General features: G+C 42.0%; 1 protein-coding gene across 1 annotated transcript in view; it reads right to left on the bottom strand.

The window, feature by feature from the left end:
* Positions 1–2,432, bottom strand: part of LOC149288798 (piwi-like protein 4) — a 50,136-nt gene extending 47,704 nt beyond the window's left edge. Inside the window, exon 1 of the mRNA XM_089491154.1 lies at positions 2,358–2,432. Coding sequence (XP_089347280.1) covers positions 2,358–2,432 — 75 coding nt within the window. The remainder of the gene's footprint in view (positions 1–2,357) is intronic.
* Positions 2,433–23,206: the final 20,774 nt, after the last annotated feature.

Here is a 23,206-nt window from a genome sequence, read left to right as displayed (position 1 = left end):
CAGCGGCGACAGGTACAGGAAGGGAATGCCCAACCATGAGATCAGGCATTCCTTTTATTTTGGTGTACAGGGGCTCACACAGAGCGCCGTTACACATGATCAGCAGGGGTTGCAATGAAAGGGTCGAGTCCAGGCTCTTAACAGACAGCCTGATCCCCTGTGCAGCGTACATCCTAAAGGTTATCTTGCCACAGCTTTTGTGTATCTGCACGTTCATAAATTAACAGAGATTAAAGTGTTTATAAAGTGTGCTTTTTAAAGAATGCATATTAATATACTTTAATATACATTCTTTATTGGTGATCGGGGATTCAGGATAGCCACATGCCTATGCCATGCGTGGTTAAGTTTCTCCCTAGTATTTCTACTGTGCGGCTGTTCCACTTATCTACCACCCTCTCACTAAAGTTTCATTTAAACACTGAAAGTAACCGTGGGTCTGCCTGAGGAAATGAAAAACTGTTTCCAAGTATGATTGCAATACTTTATTCAACTATATTTCTGAAAAATAGATTATATAGATTGGGCGCGGGGAGACAGCTTCCAAATAAGTATAGAAATAACCAGCGAGCAATCTTCCTTGGAGCGACTTGTAAACGCTATCTATGGGTTTTTTTGTTGTTGCCCGGAATAAAGGTTTGCTTGCAATTGATACGGCGTTCTATCCATATCTGTTCTTCAATTCCCTGTCTTCTTATCTGTGATTCATTCTCTCCGCTGGTATCTTCTCCCCCGACAGCCTCGGAAAACAGAGAACTGAAAGATGGAGCCCGATAGAAGATCTCGGTAGAAATATTTTACAATGTTACTCTGACTAATGTTTACCACACAGTATAGAATTCTTAAAATGATGAAAGCGACAGTTTAATGTCCGATACAGACCCGCCGATAGGTTAAAGTGCTGTGTGTGTGCGCGGTCCCTTTAAATTTCCATGGTGTCCCCCTTGCAAATGCATGGCGGGATTCTGCGGAGTCCCCTATATTTAGTTACTAAAGGGATTTCCATCCATATGGCATATACATGAGAACCGTGCAAAATAAAAAAAATTATAATAAAAAGTATAACCCCCCCAGCCCCCATACACTAACCCTAAACCCCTTAAGACACACGTATTAAAAATACTCCCCTATAGTTTACTATGTAAAGGATGGATGTGGCCCTTGAGAACATAAAAATATATATGTGGGGCATATCTGTGATCAGGGGATATTGCCAAACATGAATTCTATAATTGTTCATTAGCTGCCCCTACTGCGTAGAAGAAATTTTAAGAAAATTCTAAAAAACAAAGTGTTTTTTATGTGCTTTATAGTTTTTTAGTTTTTTTTTACATACCAGCACTCACAATTATTGTTATAACTTGTGTGGGTGCATCAAACACAGAAAAAGGGGAATCCTAATTAAACTCACATACGGTAAAATGGCCAAAAAACCTTGGGTACTGAAGGGGTTAAGTAAAGCATTTTATACCTTTACACCGGCAATGCAATGTTCAGCAGCTGTTCTTTCATCCCAGGTGCAGACTGTGTTCCGTACATAAGATAGATCTCCAAATGCCAACTTATTAGGCAAAAGCTAACTTACTGGGGAGGAATAATTCACGCACATCCTAATAAAAGGAAGTTAAGATGGCTGCTCCCAGGTTGTACACATAAGATCGGCTTCAGACACATATATACTGTTCATTTGATTTATATAGCGCCACCGTATATTACAGGGCTTCTTCAAATCTGTTATACACCAGAATCACTTCTATCAATAACTCCCAAAGTCCTTAAACCCCTTAATACAACTATAAAAAATAAAAAAAATATGTATTTTTACTTGTCACCTTTACATTACACCTGTATATAAATAATATATATATAATAATATATATCGTATATATATATATTTATAATATATAGCTAAATAATATATAATTATATATAATATAATATATATATATAATATATATTATATATAATATAGTAATATATATATTATATATATAGTAGATATATTTTATATATATAATAATACACCTTATTAGAAGGTGCGTATAACAATTTTTTGCAAGTATTTTTAAAGTGAGCAATCCCGAGTCACACGGTGGATTGAAGGTGGCGATGGGTTGAGTTGATGTGGGCCATATTTTAATACCCTCCTGGGGTTATTATACAGAACTCCCTTCACCCTGAGTTCACCATGAAAGGCTTTGAGCTCTAAAGTTTCCTGTTCATATGGATGGCGCTCACCCGCACTTTGCCTGTCCCTATATATTCTTTTTTTTTCTAAGGTTTTTCTGGTTTAAATTAAAATATGGAAACACTTTGGTAATAACCTCGGCTTCCACACCTCTACATACCAGACGTACCAAATCAGAAGGTCCACAGAGTGAACCGTGTCCATCGTCTGACTTCAGCTTTTTGGAGTAGGGGCGTCCAGCCATTTCTCCTAAAACATTGAAAAATAAAATGACTTGACTACAGCCTTAGCTATCAAAATGTCATTAAATCACCGAAAAGGTCTATGTAAGGCCTTGGCCGCAGCCTAACCCCCCAAAACGGTGAGGAACATCAACTGATTGCTCGCTATGTTTTTATTTTAACTGGCAGAGTTTACATTGAAGGTTACATTTGATATGAAAAACATATATCACCTGGCTATATATATATATATACTATAAGATACTGGATATATATATACTGGATATATATATATATATATATACTATAAGATACTGGCCAGGTGGGTACCTTGTTTTTTGTGGTGGAAAAAGCATCTGCTTGTAGTGGAAGGAGAATGAATTAAGTAATAGTTATTAATTTTAGAGGCACGTGGACAAAAACCTGTTTTGGTAAATCTAGAAAAATAAAAATATTTAAAAATATATATTTTTTAAATAAATGTATAATTATATTTAATAAATATTAGTTTTTTGGTTTTTTTCGTGTTTCTTTTTTAAATCATATCCAGTTATTTCAATACATAAGCTTCACATTAGTGCATCACGCCCTCATTCATTATCTTCAAATAATTGGTCCAAAAACACCAAAAATCCTGCGATATTCTTTTTTTTTATTATTTATTTTAATTACAGCGGGTACGTTTCTAGCCGTTTCCTATCCCTTCTTTCCTCCGAGCTGTGACAATTTTAAAGTCTCTGGCAGTAGCGGGTGATTTAATGATTGTAGCTCCACCATTTCATGATGTACTTAACTAGAAGGATAAATTGCAATGACAATTTTACTTCTATAATAAATCAAAGTTACATTTATTTCTTCTCCTACGGAACATTCTTGCCTGAATAAATGGGATTCCTGCTACCGCATGACAATGCACAGCTGGTGTACCTGCCCCAGCACCCCCCACCCACACCTTTATCTGGCTGGGGGTATTAAGAGTTGGACACTAAAGTAAGGAGTTCTACTTTTGGGTTTGGACATCTTATGTATGGATACCATCTGTTTACATCTGATATAAGGGATTAACCCTGTGCTGACCTTGACCATCAGATCACTATAAGACAATTATTTTCCCTACAGTCCTTAAATTCATCACCTGAGTGATTTTAATGGCTTCCTACCTGGAACAAGATATATTTGAAGCTGCTTACTCAATTTGTTCTTATAACTCATCAGTCCAGATCAAAACACATTTCAACTTCAATGATATCAATGCTTAGAATGTTTTAAATTGAAAAACCCTAAAAAAAACCCCAATATAGTACATTGTAAAGACTGACTTGAGTGAACAGAAGATATTTCCTATAAGTTTGAGGCTGTGATGTCATGTTCATAACAGGGCCTTCCAGAATAAAGGAATGAGTCTAAGCATCATTGCCATGTGTTATAATTCCTTAATATACTATTAAACAAGGTTCTTCCTCCTAAACTGTAGATACAACAGTAAAAATTAATGGCTTTAAATCAGTTTAACCTGTAGCCCTGCTCACCAGCTCCTGAGATGCCCGCCAGACCCTGAGATGTCCACCAGCTCTATCTCTCCACTGGCCTCACCCTGTTGCTGAGATCAATACAATGAGTTGCAGAGAGCTCCCCCTACAGGCGGATAGTGGCTGTGTTTAAATTCCCAGCAGGCCAGCTAGGAGGTAGAGATGTTGCCTCCATGACAGTGATGACTTTATAAACACCAGATCTCTTTTGTATAAATACACAGATCAAAATGTCAGAAAATCACAATAAAAAAAACCTTTGTAAGCCATGTTCCTTGCCACAACCCCTAAATCTATAATGTCCCTGTTAAAACATGTGGAGCGATGGGACCTTTCGCTGTGATACGGAGTTGGATGCGCCAGAAACTAAGTTAAGTATTGAGAGACCTTAAAAAGGAGCGTGATAGATACCAAACCATGTATTAGGCTGCTCATGTATTAGGAGCTTTTCTCCTAGCAGGACTACAACCAAGTTGCAGTCAATCCCTGTGGTGATTTCAAGTGTTGAGAATGTTGAGAATTATGGACTCCATGAATTATGGGGACCTATATTGGAAAAAAAGATCACAGATCTTCGTGGACACCCTGTGTGAATGACATTAATGTCCAAAAGATATATTGTATATGTTTGAAATGTGAATCTCCAGTACATCCCAAGAGCATTCAACAAATCATAACTAGCTTTTTCTTAAGGCAATAAAATATTTCAAGTCAAGGTAGGAAAAAAACGGACAAAGTTGCCCAAATAACATAAAAATGTGAGTCCTTGGCATTGTCATAATCCAAACCATGATTCTGAAGCTTGCATCTCATGCCAGGCCCGGGGTAAAAAGATGGAGCTGAAGGGCCCCATGACCGAGGGCCCACCTTTCTTCTTTCTCGGCATTTGCCGTGTTTGGTGGTGGAAGACCCTGATAGCAGGGTCGGTTGGGTCATTGGTGGGGATGCCCAAAGTCACCCCTGCTGGTGGTGGTAGAGAACTTGCATTTTGCAACTCCCCACCCAGAGCCATATTTACAAAGTGTGTTGGGGACACTTTTCCCTCCCTCCTACCCTTTTTTATTGTCCATTGTGGTTGGTTATCAGGCTGGCATGGAGCAAAGGGATGACTACCTAGAGGTGTGCTTCAAACCGTGGTGCACAGGCCCCTGGCCTACATGCAGGACACTCCTTGGGTTTGTGCCTTGCTGATTCCGGAGGTGACAAGGGCTGGCATGGTGGGCATGGCAGGGTTTGCAACATCTACTACTATGCCAGCCGGCTCGGCATAATGAACAGTTAAAGAAGTGGTTAGAAAACAGTATGGTGTTTGTTTACAAATAATTTAAGGTGTTGGCTTAAGGTAGCCTTTCCTGCCGTTTCTGGTTTACAGTTATAACGTGTTTACAGCTCGCACGAGTTTGCACATGTCACCCACGTGCATTGTCACAAGTGCGTTTCAGATGTTGTATAAACATTTATTACTCATTTATATGCCAATAAAAACGACATTGATATTCCTGTCACGATGCAAAAGGCAAAGCTGCACTGTGGCCAAAATTATCCACAGTTGACGTTAATAAAGAATATTTTAAATATACATTCTGGGGCATGTGTCTTGTGTGGGGGTGGACATGAAAAACACTGACATTGACGCTACCTCAAACACGATAGACAAAAACACAGAGTGACAGAGCCTTCAAAAAAAGCAAAACCTGCTTGAGGGGCATAAAAGGAGCGTGTGAAACATAATGGGGCAACGCAAGTCATTAGCATACCAGGGAGCCCACTGACACGCCCATTTTCCTCTTAAATGGGAGGGTGTCCCACGACATCAGCAGGAACGCCCACTGACGCCGACGGGAATGCCCACTGACGTCGGCGGGTAGTCCTGGCCGGGTCCCGCAAAGTAGCTGGAAACCTAAAAGGTTTCTGGAGTCCGTGGTTTTAATCTCTGGAACCCTCTAGACCAGTGGTTCTCACCCTTCCTAATGCCGCGACCCTTTAATACAGTTCCTCATGTTGTGGTGACCCCCAACCATAAAATTATGTAATTATATATTGTGAAATATGTGTTTTCCGATGGTCTTAGGCGACCCCTGTGGAAGGGTCGTTGGACCCCCAAAGGGGTCGCGACCCACAGGCTGAGAACCGCTGATCTAGACTCTCAGCAAACCTGGCTTCATTAGAGTTCCATTGACTTTCCTGATTTCCTTCCATGGCATTAATGCAACAAATAATTAAACAAGGAAATAAATATATAAATACCCAAACCAAGACTATTTTCACATATAAATCACCTTTAGCCTTTATTGGAATTTAAGGGAGACTTCCAGGAACTAAAACAAAAATAGCCAGGACAGAGGTCTCAACCGGGTTATTGTCTCCTTACAACGGCGATATCTAGTCACCTTGACATAATTATAATAATCCGGGAGAGAAGGCCCCGCCGCCACCAGCCGTACAGACGGGGAGCCAGTCTGGGAGATCGAATTTCAAATAATGAAAGTGTTGGCTGAATATATCTTATTTATAGGCACATTAAAAAAAACTTTGATTAACAATGTTAAATACATTTAAGTGCACCTAATACAAGCTAATGCTGGACAATGTACTTCAAATTCATGGCATTTCTACCATGATGGGTATAACGGCAGAGCTCAATGATATCATCTCTATTAACCCTCTACAGTAAAGATGCAGACAGACGCAAACTGTTTACTTAAAGAAACATTTATGTTAGCAGTAAAATATTGCTGACCTCTCCTACATTTCCCTTTAGGAAAACAACGTGATACTAGGAGAAACATTATGCTTTGTATAAGCACAAAGGGTTACACGCATTGTGACAGAAACCCCCTGGTTCATATAGATGGCATAAAATGGTGTAAAATTTGTGCTTCCAGCTCAATTGTCATTTTTGTTACTATTGGTGGACCACTCAGGAAAGAAATTGGTGATATCGGGACCACCAGGACTCAACGATCCAGACGTGGTCAGCTTCAGGGTCTTCAGGGAGAAGGGGTTAAACAATTAGTGATGGTCAGAACTAAATTCAGCTCCAATGTAATCGGTTTAATATATACTACTTATCAGGACGTACGCATTGGAACCCTGGCTGGGTTCTCCTGAGTTCCATTCAGTGTAGGTCCCTGTGGGCAAATTACTCAATTACTCCACTGCCAGGAGTCCGGGATGCAGAGGTAATAGCCGATTCAGGCCAAATCGAGTCAATACTGACATGGTATAAAACTCGAGATCAAAGGGGGTGCTCAGATGTGTGAGACGGAATCCAGCTATATCACAGACTGACGAGAGAGAGACAGAGAGAGAGAGAGAAAGAAAAAAAAATCTTCTCAATGTTATAATTAAAAAAAAAACCCAGAAGGTTTTGGTAAATTTAAAATTCTTCAAATATTGATCTAAAAAAGAATGTCTAACTCGGATTTTCATCTCTAGACGTAGTGGCTGATACCGAGAAAAGATTGATTCATTTTTTATTATTGCTTAAAAACACATTTTCTATCCGCTATAGCAAACAGATCTTAATCTTTCTGAAAGTACTCAATTATTGCGCTTTCAGGCAAATACATAGCACACGCGTTTTATGAGTCTCTTATTTCCAATCTGCTGTGATAACCTTAGTGAATTCTCAGAAGAACGTGCAGATACACTGAAACTGAAACACTGCTTAGAAAAGTCACATTCTGGTTTAGAAGGTGCCACTAAATCTGAAAATGTCTTCTCTTGTGATTTGAAAGCTACTGCAGAAATCTTAAGAAAAAAAATTGATAATTTGTAAAATATATGTTTGGTTTTATCCCTTGGCCCTTTACGGCTGGTAACCTGGAGGCACAAACTGATGGCATGTGTTCATATTGACTGATATCAATGGGATGAGGAGGACCTTCAAACATGTTCTTGCTTAGGAGAGACAGTCTTATGGACCAAAGTCAATCTGCCCCTTGTCCAGGGCTTGTGTTAGCATCAGACATCTCCGGCAGCTGTTTGGGGCAACTGAATTATGGGGCACTAGCCAGTGATGTATTTTTTCTAGAGAGCCACCATAGCCTCCATAGATTGCTTTCAAGTCATGGAGTGCTCATGACATCATATCCCATATTAAGGATGGCGGTCGTGGAGGGGCGGCTTGAAGTGTTGCCCTGGGTCAGGCCTATCTCATATTTATAACTCCACTCACAGCCCCTGAGTTTAAATGTTTCTTCAGAAAATAATTTTCTATGGTAGTTTTAATAAGTGAACTTTATGACGCTAAAAGTTGTGTACACGTCAGCTCCTTTTTATTGCTTTCCTTCGGTAGCATTAGTGGAAAATCTAGAATATTATTTTGGATTTCATGTTAGGATTTATTATGGATGTAAAACAAGATAAAGGCCTATCTATAAAGCTGCAATAAAATTCAAATAGCCGATGAGTAAAAAGCAGTAAGCACAGGGATACAATTGTGGCGTGTCGAATATAGCCAGGAGCCATGCCACCTCATGGAGATGGACTCTACTTACTCGCATTAAATAGAATTCTTTAGCTATTGTGATATAATCTGAGCCGTCACTAGAACTTGATTTTGTTGGTAAAAATAGAATGACAGCGCCACGTTAAGGCCGTTCAGGAGCCCCTAGATATGCCACACACACATACAACATACAACACCTTAGCTATCAAGCATGTGGCACATATCCCGCTCATGTGTGGTGGGAGTGGATGCAGTTAAACTGCGAGGTCATTTGTGACCCATTGAGCTCCCCCTACTGGCTACAAAAGCCTGCATAGTCCGTCAACTGCTATTTGGATTATCACTGTGCCCCAGCTGATTGTCCATTTGGACACCAGTGTCTGCCACTGGCCAAAACTCAAAGTCGAGAAATGGGACCACTGTCTCCATTGAATAGAACTATCAAACCTCACGGTGGAGACTCCATTATACAATAAACCTCATACTGTATTATGTGTCATACTCTCCCGTCTTTATAGCGTATAGCAATAGATCAGGACTTTTTTCCTTTTTTTTTAACCCCTTCACGACTAAGCTTGTACATGTACGGGCTCACAATGCATTGTCCTTAATGGGTTTAAGGGGTTAATACACAGTAATATGCCTTATTATCTTGATCTTCAGGTTTGAGATAAGAATGTAAGGTGTTGCAACGTGAAAGAATGTAAGAGTTTCAAATATATTGGAAAATAAAACCAAGTGGATAATGCTTTACTTGGACTGATCCTCTCCAGGATTTTCTCTAAGTATCTTAATGTGACAGCGGAACGATTTCATTGTCGGAGAATGCTTTGCTACTTGGTGTTCTGTGGACGGTTCCCTTGGTGGCCACAATCTGATTTTATTTCTCTGTTTCGTTTTCTCTTTGTAAATAATTTAACAAGCATTTCTCTGCTTCTGTACTAGAATGAAGGACATTCAAACATGTCACTGGATCAACAGAACAAAGAGAGAATACAAAAGTAAAATAAAAGAGAGGTGAAAGCCCACATGATCCGTTTCAATCTCTTGAATTCTCACCTTTTTAATCAATTTTCAGTTTTTCCTCCCACTTTTGAAACTCCTAGGCCTTGTGTAAAATTGTGTAAAAGAATTGGGGACGCTTCCAATAAGTTACAATTAATTACTGACTTTATTGATATCTGTACATCTTATAACCAAAATTATGTGGACGCCGCTCCTAATTATTGAGTTTTGTCACAACCGTTTCTAACAGGTTTACAAATTCCTGTAGATTGTAAGCTCCTATGAGCAGGGTCCTCTTCACCTGTTGTTTCTGCATGTATGTTATATACTACTCTTATGTCCTGTCTACCCTTTGTACACTGCTGCAGAATCTGATGGTGCTATATAAAACAATAAATAATAATAATTAAATCAAATTTGTGCTTTTATGTGCCCAGGTCCACTGTAAAAATGGAAGTGTATCCGTGATAAATCCACCTTGGTCACCAGGATACCTTGTTTTAGACTATAAGTACTTGATTGCAGAGGCTCTCCAAACCTCTTGTTACCTGCATGTCACGGATTTTGTTACCATGGTTCTCAATGCGGTACAAAATTGCAAAATGTGACATAAACAAATACTGTGTTTTTTGCTCGCTATCCCCGTACCTCCCCCTATCAGCCTTTTTCTTTCAGCTTCTGTCGAGGATCAGAGGAGGAACATGGTACTGGAGTCTGCGTGTCTTGCGGTGGCGAGGATGTTGGCATGGCCCAAAGGACCTGAAGTCTAATAGGTAGAGGCTAGGAGATCAAATACAACAATACCCATTAAAACAATACATTATCTAAACAGCGAAGTGCTCACAAGCCTAGAATATGTTTCTGGGATGCCTAATGAGGATGCATAGGATGTTGTAGCGACTGCATGGCTTGTGGATTGTTTATACTGCTAGCCGTACAGGGGATATTTAGCCTTCATGTGTGTCTATTCGGTGTACGTCTGTAATTAGAGTAGTTACTGTTCTATTTATGCCCCAGACCCATCAGGGTCCTTGCCAGCCCCTGCATCTCTAATCAGAACCTCTGCATGTTGCTAACATTCGGGATTAGGTTGTATAGATGCCTCTTTCCAGCTCTCAATCAGAATATCTACAGGCTGACTGGCTGTGTACGAAAATCATGTCAGCTTTCACAGTTCTTGAGTACCTTTGTTAAAGGTGCAGACTCCCTCCGTAGCAATTACCTTCTGTAATGAAGTGATGGTCTACGTTTCAAGCTTTACTCATAACCTACCAACTAATAATGCCTATCTCCCAACAGTCCTGGTTTTTGTCCTGAGTTGCCGGCATGATGTCCCGCTGTTGCAAGCAGTGGGGATCATGGGTGAAGTTGGATGAGGTCGTACATGGCCTTCGCACAATGTTCTGAAGCTGAGCACCATGATGTGGTTCTTCGGAAAATGGTGGAGGGTGGCCATGGCTCTGATTTGGACAGCTGAAGTGTTGAAGGGTATATTAATAGCAGTGTCATCAGGCCCCTTGCTTTTCATTGGATCCTTGTCACCTTATAGTTAATCCTGCTGTGCCTAAACTATAATAAAATATAACAAGCAGATCGATGTTATTTATTTTCAATATGTGACACAGCAGATGGAACAAAAGGAACTAACAGGGCCCAACGATACACTTCAGACGCTAATCACACTCTTACTGCATCGTGAATTCTGTAGAAATGACTTTGAATCTTTCAGAACGATGACACGTGGGACCGTTTTCTCCAAAGCAAAAGAATCCGAACTGCCTTTTATCTCATATTCATTCTTTTGGTTTTTTGCTACCTAAGCAACCTATTATGAAGAATATGCTTTTCAATCAATTTCACAGTTTGGTGGGCCAGTGAGGGGAGATTTTGTGATCTTCCTGACTGGCCTATGATCCCCACTGCCCACATAAGCAAGACAGTGGGGCAGCTCGATGAGGTAGTGCCTAAAAATCATCACTGTCCTTAATCCGTCTGGATGTTGGTGTCGATGTGGCAAAGTCTGTCCTGGTGTGTGTGTGATTGGGGGTCAGTGTGGCACAGCCTGTCCTGGTGTGTGTGTTTGGGTGTCAGTGTGGCAGAGCCTGTCCTGGTGTGTGTGTTTGGGTATCAGTGTGTTTGGCCTGTCCTGGTGTGTGTGTGATTGGGGGTCAGTGTGGCACAGCCTGTCCTAGTGTGTATTTGGTCATCTGGTTCCTGGCACTTTACTTTCTGTAGGAATTAACTATTTAATGTTTACTTATGCAGAGATCAAAAGCCCTCCTAAATTTTGTAGTCACTTAAGAAAACAAAACTTTCTAGGCCCAGAAATAAGTCAGAGTAAAAAGGTTTTTGTGTTATTTACTCTATTTTAATCTGCATATTTTATTAAAAAGGATTAGTGCCACTGAATTGTGGCGTTCGGTGTATGATGGCTTTTTTTTTGTGTACTCGCAATCAGATAAGATTATATCTCATACTATCTGCCTAGCACTGATGTCATCTTTACACATGGATGCCGAGAAGTTAAGATTCTGTCTGTTTTATTTATTTCCATAAAAAGCCCCAAAATCCTCAGCACCAGGCCAAGTTACTGACCAACATCTATAACTTGCGGCCCACTGCAGTGTTTGGGGGACGTGTAACTGTAACTGATTCACTTATACATCCCACATCCTGCAGGGGGCAGCACTTTACACATACCTGTCATTGATGAGAAATGGATGTGTCCTGGAAAAAAACAGATCATTTGGTCAATCAAACTTTGCCCGCATTTGGGTTTTCTTCTGAATGCGTTACTCTGATTGGATAATATTCCAGAAGTAATTTCTAATTCATTTCTACATTTAGCGTCCTGTACTCCTTGCTAAAACCTAAAACAATCAAAAAGTAAGTTGCTCTAAAGCCCATGGATGTAAATGAAGTCTCTCCTATGCGCACCATCTGCCTCCTACTAGCTCCCAGCAGTTTTGTGTCTATGAAGTAAGTAAGCTATTCTGGTAGGGAGTAAAATAATACTAAAAATGAATTAAGTGAATGTTATCGTTCTGAGCGGGTGGCAGGTCTGAGGAGGGCATCAACTTCTCTGCCACCAAACAGGGGGCAGAACGCTCTTTTGGGAGATCAGGCTTCCTGTGGCACTTCTTAGTGAGGAGATTACATTTTCTTTCTGGAGAACTGTGTCTAGCCAGTGTAGCCTCCATAACATGCTCTTCCCAGGCACCACACGTCCTTAATAAGTGGAAAACTGGGATATATCGTCTTATTCCAGCGGATTAGGGCATTGCTCTGGGTCAGGCCTAGTGCAGCACCAAACATAAATACTTTACTGACTAGGAGCATACATCTCAGGTGTCCAGGTTTCACAGAACAACCCTAAATTTTCAGGCACTGTACCACGTAGTCTGTTGCAGGAAATGGGGACCATGGGCTGGTTGTGGAGATCCTCTGATCTCCTCTGACCAGCCCAAGGATCTGTAAAATCAATGGAGATCTTCATTCTCTAACTCCATTACAGTTCCCACGTGGCCACTTTATGATGCTTTGAGGCTGAGTGCAGAGAGAGGGCTGTTTGGTTATGATGAGTAAGAGGTTCTGCCCTGGATCATGCCACCTCCTGGGTCAGATCATGTCCCTTCCGGGCGAGCCCTGCCTGACCCTAGCCACACCTTGTTTCTTGATGAAACGCCTTGAATGGCTTCAGGGAGTGCCCAGTTCTTAGGGAAACATTTTTGAAATGTTTTTGTGCAAACCATTACGAAATAGAAAGGTTTCACAGGTGTAACAGGTGAAATTGGATTTTCTTGCTTTCGCTAACTAATCTGCAAGAGACATTGGATGGGTGTGTGAGACCTTTTGTGAAATTGCATTGATAAAAACCCCACATTCAGCATTTCAGTGGTTTGGTGGAAGTCCAACAGATTAGCCCATTGTTATTACAAAGCTGGTCTAGAGTAATCGCATTCATATCAACAAAATACTGGCAGATAAGTCAATGCTGGTTAGTAACCAGAGCCAAAGCTCGGCTTTACTGTGAGATATTCCAGATGAATTTCACTGAAAGGTGATTAACATCATTAGTATAAGAAGGTATAGGCAATCTATTGTAAGACGGACTGTTCTTCCATGCCACTGAAAGAGCTCACGTGAGGGTCTACATCTGTTTAGTGGCCTGAACATGAACTCCGATGGACATCTGAAATCTCAGGAATCCTAAAAATAAGCAAGGGTACAAGGGTTTATGTCAAATGCGGCTCAGCACACGGCAACCATGTATCTGCTTATAACAGTAGAACTGAAGCAGGACCGTGATGGCATAGAATGTTTTAGGTGTTTTGCATACCTCACAATATTCTCAGTGGACAGTCCCGATTTTTGAGTGCTGTCCTGCTGTCCCGGGTGGCTGCCCCACTCTCCTGCTCATTTGACTGGCCCAGAGAGCTGTAAAATCAATGGAAGCGCATGGTGTTGCTGCACAGACATCCATTACAGCAACCACATGGCCACCTTTCGATGCTCTTACGCTAAGGTGGTTTGGTGGCCATGCCTACTGCCTAAGACTAGATAGAAGAGACCAACAAGGTCAACAGAGGCCAAAATGAGAGTAAATTTGAGTATCATATACTTTCTATAATGAAAATGGTTGCACCGGTTCCTGTCTCCGCTGGCCTGCTGGCCACGTTCACATTGTATATATTTTATACATTGAAATGTCTATGGGATGGTGACATGTGACAAAAGCCCGTATTCCACCACGTGACAATCCTGCTTCGACACCAAATCTCATTGCCTTTTCCCTCTTAAAGCCCCTAAAAAAACAACATTGAATCATTACTTAGACAAGGTAGTTATAGCAAGTGTAGGACAACAATTCCCATGATGCAGCAGCTTTTTTTTATTTTATAAAACTACATGAATAAGTTTTACTTTTTATATTGGATACTGTTTAGTGCATCTGCTGTTTAGTGAATCTGCCACAAGCAAACTCATGAATTACTGGTCTAGCCACAAAAAAACCCCCCAATGACAACCAGGATGTAGACAATCACCTTTATTTTTATTATTTAAATTTATGGTTTAAAGCAAATAGATCTAACAAGAGATTAATGGTTTTTTTTACTCTTACTTGTCATTTAAACACATGGATTAAAAGCAAATACATCTATTTTTTATTTATTTTATTCTCACCTGTCACAAAAATGGAGTTTATTTTTCCTCTGATGTCTGAGAAAAAAATTCCATTGAGATTACCGATCAAAGAATGCCAAGATTCACGTTTCATGAGCAGACTACTAAGGTTTCTATAATGCCTACGTGCAAATGAAAAATAATGCATAAGTACACTGGGGAGAAATGAACCTTTGACGTATTGGCCCCTTTATCTCGGAGCATTGGGAAGAAAAAGAGGGGGTCTGGTCTTCTAAAGGTCATAATTTAAAGAAAACGTGTACTGGGCAAGATCTTTAATCATTAATAATTAAAAAGGGGTCTCTTTGTGGCCCTGAAAGACTGGAGTTGTGCATCGTTACACTTATCGCATGACTATAGCCATAACTTGTAGGTTGTGACTAGTAGAAGGACAGTAAGACAATTAAAATTCACATAAACTCTTCTCCGCCAATAATTCAATTAAACCAAAGGCCTTTTTACGTGCTGGAAAGAACTCCCCTTGGGCAGGCAATTCTAGGAATATTGATTAAGTGAATTAAAGAAAAACATCATCAACGTCTCTGGCCGGTTAAGCAATATTCATATTTTCCCATAGAACACGGAATGTGAATTTTAACCTCTTGTTTGCTGGAGGCAGATAAGATGCATGAGCCATCTGACTACCGTCTGACAATTTCACAACAGCTTATGTATCCATTTTTATTATTAGCTGTTCATAATCTTATACAATGCCACCATTTTTAAACCATACCGTTTAAAGATAAACTATAGAAAACATAATACATTTCATCACGTGATTCAGGCATTTAAAAAAAATAAAAGGATTTCTACTCTTATCACCTTTAGCTAGAATACAAGCGTCTGCATACACGGTTACATACGCAGATCAGTTCTTAAGTAATACAGCGCTTCTCTTCCATAGAATACGAAAGGATTTATGACATTATCTGGATGAGTTTGATGGCAGAGTGAACGTTTAAGCTGTGAGCCTCAACCTCCTTCTTCTACATTTTCCTTAAACCAATTTAAACAAACAGTAACTCAATAAACACAGTTTAACCGTGTCAAAGATCCTTCAAAGTGTGGGGTTATTTCCGGGGTGTCTCGTCTCACCTACTGTACGGTCCTTACTGTACGCTTCAACGGGGTGATTCCCACCAGGGTCCTCAGATAGGCAAATGGGGCGTCTATCACTAAGGACCTCTTCGCTGTACCAACTAATGTACTGAAAAGCGTTAAGAAGCAAAGACTTTGTGTGGGGATTTAGTTGGTTTATATTGAATAAAGTCATAGAGGAGGGTGTAGAATGCATCCATTGGGGAAAAATGGTCTTTTGAGAAGAAACCAAAAGCATCTGTCCTCATTTTAAATAGGAGTGCTTATAGTCTCCCATAATCCCTGGTATTAGCATTTCGGGGGGGTGAGGCGTACTGTAAAACAACCAAGGCGTCTGCCCACTGTTGAGATTTCTAACTCGGTTCATGCCCAGAACAAATGGCTAGGCAAGCATAATACCCTGCAATCTGAGGCCTCTAGGACATATGCCAGCTTTGCAGCTTTCTCGGATACCCCGGGTAGATGGGAGACAAATATACCCAGGCTAAACAACTGCTGGATACATCTTACCTCCAGTGCTCAATCTCAACTTGAGTACGCTCCCATTTTGTTGGCCGGAATGGCCAATTCCAGGCCCCCTAGACACTCCATCATTCAAACACCACCACCGCTCGACTCACAGCGGTCTCTGATGTACGCCAGGCCTTTAGCGACTATTATGACTGCGAACTATATGCAGTGGACCCCCTAGATTTTGGACAAGGTGTTGAACTACCGTATTTTTCGCTCCATAAGACGCAGTTTTTTTCCTCCCAAAGTAGGATGAAAAATCAGCCGCGTCTTATGGAGCGAAGATGCAGGCAGGGAGGGGGGGGGGCAACGATATACCGTATTGGCTCGAATATAGGCCGCACTTTTTTCCCCCACTTTAAGACTTTAAAGTGGGGGTGCGGCCTATATTCGGGGTCTAGCGCCCGACGCCCGGGACATGCAGTCCCGGGCGCCGGGCAGGCAGCGGGGTTAGGATACAGATCCCCCGCAGCGGTGCAGGGGACCTGCATCCTACTCCCCGATACGCTCAGACAGCCTCCCCTGCCAGCACTTTCCACGGGGGGGGTGCCGGCACGGGAGGTTGTCTAAGCGCATCGTGCGGATGCGTTTTACCTCTGCACCCCCCGCGGACTTACCGGAGCAGACTCCCGGGTGTCTTGCGGGGTCGGCGGGGGACGTCTACGCAATACAACTTCCGGTGCCGGATGTGCCGCACCGGAAGTTGTATTGCGTAGATGTCCCCCGCCGGCCCCGCAAGACACCCGGGAGTCTGCTCCGGTAAGTTGGGGAGGGGGGGGCAGAGGGGGACAGTGGCAGCGTATCTCGGGGAGGGAGGACAGTGGTAGCATATCTCGGGGAGGGAGGACAGTGGCAGCGTATCTCGGGGAGGGAGGACAGTGGCAGCATATCTCGGGGAGGGAGGACAGTGGCAGCATATCTCGGGGAGGGAGGACAGTGGTAGCGTATCTCGGGGAGGGAGGACAGTGGCAGCGTATCTCGGGGAGGGAGGACAGTGGCAGCGTATCTCGGGGAGGGAGGACAGTGGCAGCGTATCTCGGGGAGGGAGGACAGTGGTAGCATATCTCGGGGGGCGGGGGGGGCAGAGTGGCAGTATGTTTTTTGGTGCTTTTTTAAAGAAAAAAACTTTTTCTTTAAAAAAGCACCAAACTTTTAGGGTGCGGCCTATATACGGGGGCGGCCTATATCCGAGCCAATACGGTACTCACCAAAAGTGTCCCGGACAGTCTCTGTCTCGCTTCGCCGTCCAGGGGAGGTCTTCATCTGGAGACCGCCGCCTCTGTCGCCGCCTCTCCTCTTCTCTGGTCCGTTGCGACGGCTAAGGGCGGACTGGATGGAGAGGACGGGGGGATTTGACGCAAGCGCCGTGTCACGTATGGCGCCGGCGCATGCGCAGTACGGCGCTTGTAGTCCAACTACACTTCCCATCATGTCTGACCAGCTTTTTTCTGTGCAGGCATGACGGGAGGATGATGTCCTTTTTTTATAGCCCATTTTTTAGCTCAAAATATTTTTTCCTTTTTTTTCTCCTCTAAAATCTAGGTGCGTCTTATCAGCAGGTGCGTCTTATAGAGCGAAAAATACGGTACTTTGAACCGCCCAGCTCCCTACATTTTTAAACTCCCACCTGGACACATTTAATGCATGAATTACAGACTGAGAAGTTACTGATGTCATTCTAAGTCTATGAAGTCGGGTAAATCCCGTGGACCGGGTGGCTACCCCGCAGAGTTTTATAAACCACTCTCCCTATTTATACCGTACTCCCTACTCTGACGGGGTTCTTCAATGGAAGACTCCATGGAGATGTCAACTTTCACAATGCTTGTAACACAGAGCAACGTGGATTTCCTATTGCTCTGTATTACAGACATCAAGAGCCTTGGAAGAAAGTATTTGCTATACGCCATTATTTGAGATTTCCTCTAGGTTACGGAATCTGCTACCATGTTTGATAAACATTATATATAGTGACATGATTGTTTAACATTATACTCCTAGCTTTAAATCACGGACTTTGCTTGACCTGTGAACATTTTTTTAATGAAATGCAACACATTTCTTAAGTGAAGTTAACTCACCGAGGATAGACAGCGGCTTGTCCTACGGTGAATCCTCGCTCGGAAGCATCTCAAGGTTACATTACAGAGGGAAAAACTTCATCAATATTTCGATGTGTAGTCTGATCCTGACATAAGGCCAGTCTAGGACTGAAATGTGACGCACGAGGGAACCAAATGAAATAATAACATTTTACCTACACAATCACCACACTGAGCTGATTCTTTCTGGCAATGCTAATGAAGTCCTCCATAGGCTTTCATGACTCTGACCGGGTTATTTTGGCTGAGCCATTCTATTGTTTCCTACAGGCAGTATTATAAAGATTCAAGGGGTTTGTCTAGTAGACTGGGCTAAGATGGCTAAGAACACGTGGCTAACATGCCGCCGTCTGAAAACTTATTACGCAGAAACTAGAAATACTAGAACTAAAAAAAAAAAAAAAAGGCCCCTTTAAGAACACTGCAATACACTTATAGCAAGCAAACAATCTGAGCCCCTACAGGGAAAATCCGTCAGGGCTTGGGGTGGGTTTCAACTTCCCAAAGAGGGACTGACCCTCCTACAGAGGGAGACCTGGGAAGTATGGGTAATCTCTGTGCTGGATAATAAGAGGGCTTTCTAATCACATAAACAGAAGACGATAATGATTGAGACAGGAAACTACATAATACGAAAAATATTAAATGCTTTATTTTCACAGTACTTGAGCAAAATGGTTCAAATCGTTGGGAAATAGATATTTTTTACATGATCTTTTTGGTTTTCTCAATAGACGTATAAGGGGAGTCTTCCCAGTTTTCACAGATATTTTGTAAATATTTTGATAAAAACCAACGTGTTCCAGAAGAACTCACCAAAACAGAATTCCATAAATGGATGGTGTCCAAATCCAACTTTTGATCTGTAAAGATTATCCATAATTGTAGATTCTGGTTTTATTTTGGGATTCCAGGAGGACAGGTTTGGATGTTCCAAATATATACATTACTCGTTTAATATAATGTTTAAATAGGCTGTTGTGTAATGGGTAAACAGCAATTCCAAATTAAATATTGGACTAATGTATTTGCTTGTTGACTAGGGTGGCCAGATGTTCCAGGATGGGGTTGGTTAGAGTATGCAGACTGCAGGGCTCCACCAAAAGCAATGCTGGCCCATAAAATTAGCAGTTTCCTTTTATTTTTAAAGTGTTTCTCTTTAAAAAAGGCTAGACTAGCCCAAAATACAGTGCCCTTTACCGACGAGTTCCACAACTGACCCAAGTGGCACGATAGCACTGGCGCGATAACCCAGAGGCTTAAGCACAACGCGTAATAAATGGGTAGAAAAAGTGATTCTGGATAAACATTGAAAAGCGGCCTTATCAGTGACCCAAGGAATGGTCATGCTGGTTGGACCATACCACTATGGAGATAAAACCACCGTACCAATTTTAGATTAGAATAACTATAAAAAATTAATACAAACTTTTACTTAAAACAATATGGATGGAGAATTTTAACATTTTAATGAATAAACCCAGAACGACCCGACTACCCACGTCTCATGGTTTTAATGTTTTGCTTTCTCAGATCCCAAAATATCTCCTTGTTCGTTTCCATCTGGAATGCATGCGCCACCTCCATTTGTTTACCTATGCTAATGAAATTTACACGCTACATACCAGCAGCCACAGAAAGACACAGGTGAAGAAAATAACCCGCTGGAAACGTGTTTATATAGGCAAGTAGTGACCGGTGCGATTGCTCAACCAACTATAATATTAATTAATGAAGCTGAACGCAATTGAAAGAGTTTTTCTCTCTCCCATTAACTACGGATTCAGACTTTCAAAAGATTGCGGCCATCAAATTGAGATGGTGTGCAGGTTTGGGTATAATTTACGTTGCCCAAAGAATGGGTATGCTTGGCTACTTTCTCCTTGGATTGACCTGGAGACTCGCCAACGCGTGGGAAGTTGCCGTCGTACAACCCGCCAGCCGATGTCCTATGCCCTGAACCCTGCTTGATAACCAGCAGCAGGCGCTCAGCATAAACCAAGAGCAAACGTGCTATAAAGCATGCATGTGGCATAAAAAAAAAAAAAGAAAAAAGAAGGCTGAAACCTGGCAAAGGCCCCGGGCTGTAAATTTAATGAACGGGGGGGTAAAAGTTTTACTGGTTTCATTCATATTTATCATTCTACTAAAATAATTATGCACAGCTCCTTCTTCATGTATCATTTTTCAATAAATGGAGTGTCTTGAAAAGAGCGTAACTCCTGCCACTGGGCGAATTCATTTTCTACTTTGTTTTTTAACCTTTCTGCGCCAGTGAGCAGGCTCTTCTCCAGTTATCCAGGTCGCGGCGCTCAATCTGGGGGGTCACGGTAACAACATTTAGGCACGCCCACTCACTGCTCTATTACCCTCCGACCCCATGTAAACTTAAGTAGATTGGGGCTAGCTCCACCCACACATGCAGCTACCCCGCCCACACATATAGCCAGCCACACCCCCTTCATGCAAGTAGAGGGAGCCTGGGAGTTCCCAGATATGGCGCACACCTTACATCCAATTCGTGGAGCTCCGCTGCAGAGCGCGGAGAGGGGGGCGCGTGACAAATGCCCCGGGAAATGTGTGCAATGCTGCCTGGTTTCCCTATGGAACTGGTTTATCAGGAATTTATCAATGCATACAAAAACATAACACAGAGAACGGAGCACAGACAATATAGAACATTTAAAGGACAAGAAAGTCTCAAAAAAAACATTTTTACGCTAAAAGTTAATGTTTTAATCGTCAATGTTTAAAAATACACCTAAAATAACAGAACTTTACAATATAATTCACACAAACAAGTCAGCGAAGAGTTAACTTCTAGACAGTCTTTATCGGCGTCCAGTACACGTACGTACAGCTGTTTATATATATTATATATACATTGAAGACACCTGAACGTATACAGCGGGCAGGTGGGTTCCACGTACCCACAATCCTCTGTGACCCGTTTGAGGACAGCATGTTAGCCCAGCCGGCCAGTTCCGGTACCCAAAAAAGAAAACAGTTATGGTTCCGTTTCTGCCCGTACATGCGCTAGCAAAATGCATGGGTCGAAACCTTGGCTTTTTTTTAGTTAATTACGCTCTTTAATAAATTAACAACATTTTTTACATTTGAAATGAGAAGTGAGAAGAGCCCAAACACTTTACGGTCCCTTTAAGAAACGTTAACGCTGATTTAAGTTAGAATTTTTAAAAACTTGCACAGTTATGGGTGATTCGGGGCGAGGAGTTTCGTTTATCTACAGATAAAAGGCTTGGGGGTAAAGAGCAGAATATTACAGGAGTCACACTTTCCTTCAAACAGCTTTTTAGTGTGTATATATATATATATATATATATATATATATTTTACACACATACATACACAGTATATAATATATACACATACACACACATATACTGTGTGTGTGTGTGTGTGTGTGTATGGACGTGAGACAGAGACAGAGAGAGAGAGAGACAGACAGAGACAGAGAGAGAGAGAGAGAGAGAGAGAGAGAGAGACACAGAGACAGAGACACAGAGAGAGACACAGAGAGAGAGAGAGACAGAGAGAGAGACAGAGACAGAGAGAGACAGTCAACTAAAAAGATTGTAGCCCTGATTTACAGGGTTGTTGGGGGATCGGTGGTCACCCTACATCAGTGCTCTAAGGCTTAACCCTTTCAGCTCCTTAGGGCTGTGAAATACCCCTGCTGCACACCCCTCGCACACACAAACTCAATAAACGTTTCTCTAGAGCTATGACCCATTAGAACCCAGTTCACCCGGGTACACAGTACCACTATCCAGCTGCACATCACTCCATATCGCTAATATCTGGCACCCCGTCTGGAGACTCACCCTTTTTTGTTTGTTTCTTTTTAAATTAGCAGCAATATATTTGCTTGTTTAGACGCCGCCAAGTGCATGCGACCCGTACCTAACCGGCTATTACCGACCCGTCCAGCTTTGTGCAAATACCGCAGTATCATTTACAGATAGCAAAATTCCACACCCAGCAACAAATACTAATAAACGCCTTTAATTCAACGAACGTACTTCGTAACAGCCCAAGCCTTTCCCTTAAATAGAATTATTGGTGCATACATATAGAAAACATCAAACAGTGCTTATCTCGTAACGTAACTCCCGAAAGGCGGCAGAATATCCCCAACCACAGGAGCATCTTGTTAACTCTTTGGGTGCCGTGCACTCCCAGGTTAAGAAAAGTCTATATCCAGGGTCATTTTTTTTTCCCAGGGGCACATATAAAATTTTACATGTTGCTGCCTAGCACATGTAAAGCGTGTGTGTCCCGACAAAATGACTCGTGCTTATCTTAGGTGTACCTGGTGCCATACCTCCCGCCCGGTCAACCGGAGCTCGGTTGGCAGGGTGTCACTCAAACCGGCAGCACCGCTGTGCATGCGCAGTATGCATTATCCTGCGTCCTATACATCGGAGAATGAAATCAGGAGCAAGGATTCCACTGACCTGTCCTGAAGATCAGCCCTCATAACGAACTACCAGTATCTTGCATATGATTGAAGTTAATGCCACATCCAATGGAACCCAACTATACACAACACGCTCAATGCCCTCTCCCAGGACAGGACGCATGTATTACTTATCAGCTATCCATGCACCCAACCCGGTTTCCAAACACAAACCTGCTTACTCGCGACTTGATATCAGCTCATAAGAGCAACGGGATCAGAGTTCATTTCTTTAAATAATAATGGCTAGCCCATTGCGAACGGGGTTGAATAACGCCATGTCTACAGATCCGCCAGGGGAATCCGATTAAACCGACGACACCGGGCCGTTTTATATTAATCACCGAGCTGCGTGTCGCACTCAAAGCTGCCGAAAAGATTTCATACTTTCTGAAATAACTCAGGAGTTCTTCCAGTCGTAACCCGATTAACGCTG

This window comes from Sceloporus occidentalis, unplaced genomic scaffold, assembly GCF_023333645.1.
Source record: "Sceloporus occidentalis isolate IW3139 unplaced genomic scaffold, rSceOcc1.0.p SCAF_49, whole genome shotgun sequence".
NCBI lineage: Eukaryota > Metazoa > Chordata > Lepidosauria > Squamata > Phrynosomatidae > Sceloporus > Sceloporus occidentalis.
This window is presented reverse-complemented; position numbering and strand designations above follow the sequence as displayed.